Source organism: Moschus berezovskii, chromosome 11 (assembly GCF_049115385.1).
Source record: "Moschus berezovskii isolate FMDL1 chromosome 11, NW_MosBer_1.0, whole genome shotgun sequence".
Taxonomy (NCBI): Eukaryota; Metazoa; Chordata; class Mammalia; order Artiodactyla; family Moschidae; genus Moschus; species Moschus berezovskii.
In genome coordinates, this window is record NC_142470.1 from 29206994 (window position 1) to 29212993 (window position 6000).

Consider the following 6000-nt stretch of genomic DNA (forward strand, 5'->3'; position numbering starts at 1 on the left):
CCACTGCAATGCAAGAGATGCGAGTTTGATCCCTGGGTTGGAAGGATTCCCTGGAGAAGGAAATGGTAACCCACTCCAGTGTTCTTGCCTGGGAAATCCTGTGGACAGAGGAGCCTGGTGGGCTATAGTCCATAGGTTTGCAAAGAAGTCAGACACAACCTAGCAACTAAAACAACAAACGCTAATTCACTGTAGCCTTCATATTGTTTTCATGGTAGTAACTTATGAATGGGAGAATTGAGACTCTAGAATTGGAAATAACCGTTTGGATGTTGTTTAACAGAAGAGCTAGGGTCCATCGTGTGACCTCTGTCTCATTTATATTTATACTTCCACCAGCTGCCAGGCCTTGTGTTATGTAGCCTTGAGAAAATTATCATACCTTTTTGAACCTCATCTATAAAGAGGGGTGATTAATGCCCATCACACAGGGTCTTTGGAAGAGTATATCAAAATAGAACATTTTCCACAGTATGTGGCATAGAGTAAGCCCCTCTGAAAAAGGCGGTTAATAAAACTCTGATCACCATGACTGGATGATCACAGTTGTTCCTGAGGACCAGGATACCACAGCCTCTGAGGACAGTGGTGGACATGGACAGGGAGGTCTGGTCTCAGGATATTTGACTCTAATACTTTATTCTCTGAGACTGGCAGACTTGCTACAGAGATGACTCACCTTTGTCCAGTGCCAAGGCTGCTTGGGATTCTGGTTTGTGTTCTACTGGGGCCTGGAACAAAGCCAGGGAGACACAATAAAGGATGTTTCCCTTTGTGTCTACAGCTGCTTACTGGTTACAATGGGCCATTGTTGTGCTAAGCCACAGTGGAAGGGAAGTGTAACTGATTGGCCAATTGATTCTGTCTCATGTCTTGGGCTCCAGAGACCCTGCTCTGCAGGGGCATCTGAGGTTTGGGGAAGTTGTCTCAAACAGTGAATTAGTTATTACTGAATGGTAGATGGATTATTGATCTTTACTCTTTTTTTCCTCCCCTGTAATAGAGATACCTTCATGAGTTTTGCCCTCTAATTTTGGTGCACTTTCCATTAGAGCAAGAATATAAGCCCCATTGATATTAAGCATGGCTTTAACCAATAGAGTTAGTATATGACATAAGCAGAGGCTATGAATGTGCTTGGGTTGTTTGGCTTAGCCTCTTATATTTCTGCCATGGAATAAATGCTCTGGATAGGTCTGATCCACAGAGAATGATGTGATACTTAGAACATACCTGAACTCTATCCTTAGTCCAGATCCAAGCCTAGCAGAGCACAGTTGAGATCAGTTGAATCCCAGCCTACTGGTAAACCAATGAAGGAGACAAATAAATGTTTGTTGTTATAAGCCAATGAGATTTGGGATTGTTTGTTATGCAGCATTGTCTTGAAACAATACTTAATTAATGCACTGACACATGGATTCTTTAGTAAAGAAGGATCAGCAGGAGAATCTAATGGCTACAGACAGCTTAATGTAAGCTGTTTGGAGAAAGACTTGAAATTTTCTGAACTAGAATGATCGATTATCTTTTCTCCTGGAGGAGACTGAAGAGAGCACAGGATGGGCATGGTTTGTCCATGTTCTGGTCCTAATACTTAACTCTGTGCCCTCTTCAGAGTAAAGTGTTGATGTGTTAGATCTTATTGGAATAAATTGAAGCACAGCCAGGCTAGGGAGGGCTTATTTCTCAAAAACAAGGCTTTCTGAAAGAGCATCCAAGATGCAAATCAGAGAAACGGCCATGAGAAGGGCAGACCTAGCCCACCCAGGGCAAGGGCAACTCCAGGAGAAAATTTAGGAATGCCCTGAGGCTGTGAATACTGTTGGTTGGTAGCTTCTGTTCTCTGAAACTTGCTAGAGAATACACCTAGAAATATATTGTTTTCTGTCTTAGTCCTAGCTGCTATTGTAGCATAAACTGGGTAGCATAAGCAACAGGTATTTATTTCTCACAGTTCTGAAGCCTGTAAAGTCTGAGATCAGGGTGCCAACATGGTCAAGTTCTGAACCCACACCCTCAGCAGTTAAAGTATGGAGTCCTAACCACTGGACTGCTAGGGAAGTCCCCAGATTTTACCAGTTTTACATTCACTTATGTGTGTGTGTGTATAGGTCCATGCATAGCTTCATGTAACTACCACCAAAGTCAAGATACAGAACTGTACAGTCACCATAAGCCCCACATTGCTACCTCCTTTTGACCACATTCTTTACCAGCTGTGCCACAAGGGAAGCCCAAGAATACTGGAGTTGGTGGCCTATCCCTTCTCCAGAGGATCTTCCCGACCCAGGAATTGAACAGGCGTCTCCTGCATTGCAGGCGATTCTTTACCAACTGAGCCATCAGGGAAACCCCTTTTGGCTACACCAGACGCCTATTTCTAAGTCATTGAAGTCGTCAGGAAACAGATTTCTTCTCAGTGGAAGTATATTTTTATGACAAGAAATGCTTGACACTGAACTTGTGAAATAGCAAGCTCCTTGTCCTTGGAATCATTCAAACAGAATCTGGATCTTCTTTATCAGGGATTGTTTAAAGTGGCAATACAGGAGAGGGACTGGGGTAAATTAAACTCTGAGGTCCCAACTCTAAGCTTCTAGGGTTATACAGGAAAGGACTCAGGAAGGTGAGGTGTCAAATGGACCTTGAGAACCAGGAAGGCAAAGAAGAGGAGAAAACACACAGGTGAGACCCAGCTTTTCTCTGTTCCCACACCTTGAGTGACAAAGATAAACCTCTGGGGCAGAAGAGTAGGTTTCTCTGAAGAAAGCCTTCTGGCCATGTGGAGCCGAAGCATTCAGCTTCTTTATTTTGGGTCAAGGAGTTAACAGCTGTGTTGTCCAGTAGTCCAGGTATCTGCCAGGTGGCAGAGGCATGCCAGGTGAAGACAGGCTTCCAGCTCCCCTGGCTGCCATGCCCTAAGCCACGTCCCCCATCAGTATGGGTGAAGTGGTCCCATCATTATTTCTGTTCATAACCCAGACTAGAGAAAATATGAACAAGCCTAGCTGGTCTGCTTCTTCTAGAACCCCCTGTGATGTTGTTCTTTCCCCAGAATGTATTCATTCTTTTTTTTTTTTTCCAAGGGACTTCATCAGGTAATTTAAAAGACTAACAAACTTTGGCGTAGATCACTTTAAGAGCCAGAGAGCTGGCTGGAATATTAATGAAGCCGTTTAGTGATAGAGTTGCTTCCTGATGCAGGAACATATCAAAGAGGTTAGGGCCATGAGTGTTGCTCTGCAGAGCCCCAGCTCTATTATCTAGCTCTTAATTACTTCATTAAAATTCAGCTGAGGAGCTGCCCAAATCCAGTAGCGTGCTCAAGGCTTGCTGGGTGATTTCCCTGCCTCTGGCCATACGCGAGTTTTAGTTCTTTAGGTCTCCAGAGATGGGAGGCCAGATCTTAGGCAGACAGACCTGCTGCTGCCGGCTGAGTTCACTAGCAGCACTGGGGCAGCTCTCTGGCTTTTGCACAGCTGGAGCTCTGCCCCTCTCTCCCACAGGTATCAAGACCCCTGCTTGGCTTGTGTCCTTGGGGAAGGAGTTGCCCTACAAAAGTGTTCTCTAGATCTTCCAAGTCTCCTTGGTTAGATGCCTATATTTTCTGAAACTTTCTGGAAGAGATAAATTGTCATCTGCCTTTCCTCCTTAAAGCTGTAGTCACCATTTCAGCTTGGGTGGCTCATCTGGAGGAAGAAGTGGGCATGGTGGGCTTTGTATGAGAATACTTTGGCTCAATTCCCAGTTTTCCAGCCTCCCTGAGCTTCAGTTTTCCTATCTGTAAAATGAAGCTGTTTCATGGCTTAGTCCCGCCATACCTCTAAATTATCTTGGTCTTTAATAATATCCATTTCCAACTAGGAATGTAACATAGTGACACATTCTGGCATGAAGCTGCACCATTTTCAGCTTCTGTCCTAAAGTGTCTCTGTTGGCTCTAATTTCTAAGTGCTGTTCCTTTTAGTGATAATCCTTGTTACTGCCCTCTTGAACTCTGGAACCAGGAAAACTGCATGAGACATCTTTATCTTTAAACCTGATTTTTAGTCCACAGGGAATTAGTAAGGTGGTACTACCTCTTCTTTAGAGTCCAGGCTTTTGAATTCCTTGTTTTTCGATCCAGAGGCCTTCTTAATGTTGCTGGGTTTCCATCTGTGCTCCAAATGGAGTGGAGTTTTCAGAATTTCAGTGAGTCAGCAAAAGACACTGTGGAGGAAGGGAGGATTCAGCCCCTCCTCTCTGCCTGCAGGAGCTGGGGCTCAGTCCTCCGCTCCCCTCACACTGGGGTTTATGCTGTCAGCTTCCCTGGTTCTCAGACCCTCACATGTAGACTGCCTTACACAGCTGCCTTTCCTGGGTCTCCTGCTTGCAGGTGGCAGACTGTGGGACAGCCTCCATAATCATGTGAGGCAGTTCCTCATAGTAAATCAGTCTCTCTCTCTTTCTCTATCCTCTCTCACTCTGAATTCCTTTTGGTTCTGTTTCTCTGGAAGCCTTGACTAATCCAGGGTAGTATATGATGCTTGGCCCTTTTCAAGACTTCTTGGAAGTGCCCCTATTCTATCAGGTGGTGCTGGCAGGAGCTCAGAGTCTCATAACTCATTCACCTTGGAAGAAAACATTTTTTTTGGGGGGGTGGAGTTCAGGCTTTTTTCTGGTTCTAATATACTCAATTCAATGCCATATATTTCAGGTCCTTGCAGAAATACCTACCATGTTCCAAATCCTGTGCTAAGCAAAAGCAGTGTAATGTGGCACAGAGATAAGTCATATAGAAGTTCTATCCCCCAGGATCACATTCTGGCTCTGGTGGGACCTATCACAACTTACTTGACCTTCACACTTGGTAAAGCCATGTACTTTAGTCCAGGTCCTTGTGAAAGCAGTGGCAGTGGCAGGAATTAAGGTACTAACCATTTGTTTGGGAGTTGCACGATGGAGGTGTTGAGAGTGCAGGCAGAAAGGGGGAAGTGGGGCAAGGAAAGATGCAAAGCAGGGCCATGCCGTGTGTTCCCGTGTTTTTGGAGTCTTCTGCTGAACATGTTAGAGATGCATTGGGTCCTCACAGGCCTGTTTCCTTGCACCCTGGACTTCTTGTGAAGGTTTGCAAAGAAAAAAAAAACAACAACCACTTTTTGAAGCAATTAACATTGAAGAGGAAAGGGGCATTTGTTTGCAGTTTCTTTCCATTTTTATTTCTCTTTAGTCAAGGTTACATCTAGAGGGAGCTGACAAAATTTCACTTTCAGGTTGTATGATCTGTTCCCTAGAAAATGCTCAGAAAGCCAGATGTCATGCCCCATGACACTGTACTTCATACAAATGCAGAAGCAAGGGGACAGCTTGGCACAGGTGGAGTTTGATCAAGAGAAAGAAAGAGACAGTTGAGGGCATCTGAGAAGGTGTAGGGGCTTTGATTCCTATACACGGGCCTCTCCTTCTCAAGGTTAGGAGGACATGGGATCCAGTGGAGATGGGAGGTGGATATGGCTCAACTTCTCAACTCCTCCCTTCAAGTCCATCTACCGGAAGTGGCTGTATCCTGCTGACAGGCTCCTAAGCTCAGAATCCTCATCCAGGGGCTTAACAGTAACAGAATTGCTTCTGTTGCCCCGCCTCGGCCTCCCCCGGGGACCCAGTCCAGCCTTATCCTCTCCACAATCCCTTAGGAGAGGCCCAGATCCTTATTAAGAAACACTATGGATTTTTAGAGTAAAAAATCTATAGAGGGACTTCAGAAACAGTCTGGGGAGATTATAAAGAAATGTGGGCCAGTTTTCCAAGGAGATTTTATAGAATATTCAATAGCACTCATGTCATAAAAGGCCTATGGAGGTTTCCAAAGCTGAGGCCGGCCCTGAATTATGATTCCCTGATGCAGAGCCCGGAGAAAGGTCACAGCATAACAGATCAGGGCTTGATTCTGCGGCGCTTGTAAAAATAGAGCCACCTCACTAAAATGCAGTGGGGATATTAATTTCCAGGGCTGAAGTT

The 6000-nt window shown here is 44.9% G+C and overlaps 1 protein-coding gene across 1 annotated transcript in view; it reads left to right on the plus strand.

Moving 5' to 3' along the window:
* The window catches only part of TDRD15 (tudor domain containing 15), a 117271-nt gene extending 112360 nt beyond the window's left edge, over nt 1-4911 (plus strand). The window contains exon 10 of the mRNA XM_088841775.1: nt 4700-4911. Coding sequence (XP_088697901.1) covers nt 4700-4911 — 212 coding nt within the window. The remainder of the gene's footprint in view (nt 1-4699) is intronic.
* Nucleotides 4912-6000: the final 1089 nt, after the last annotated feature.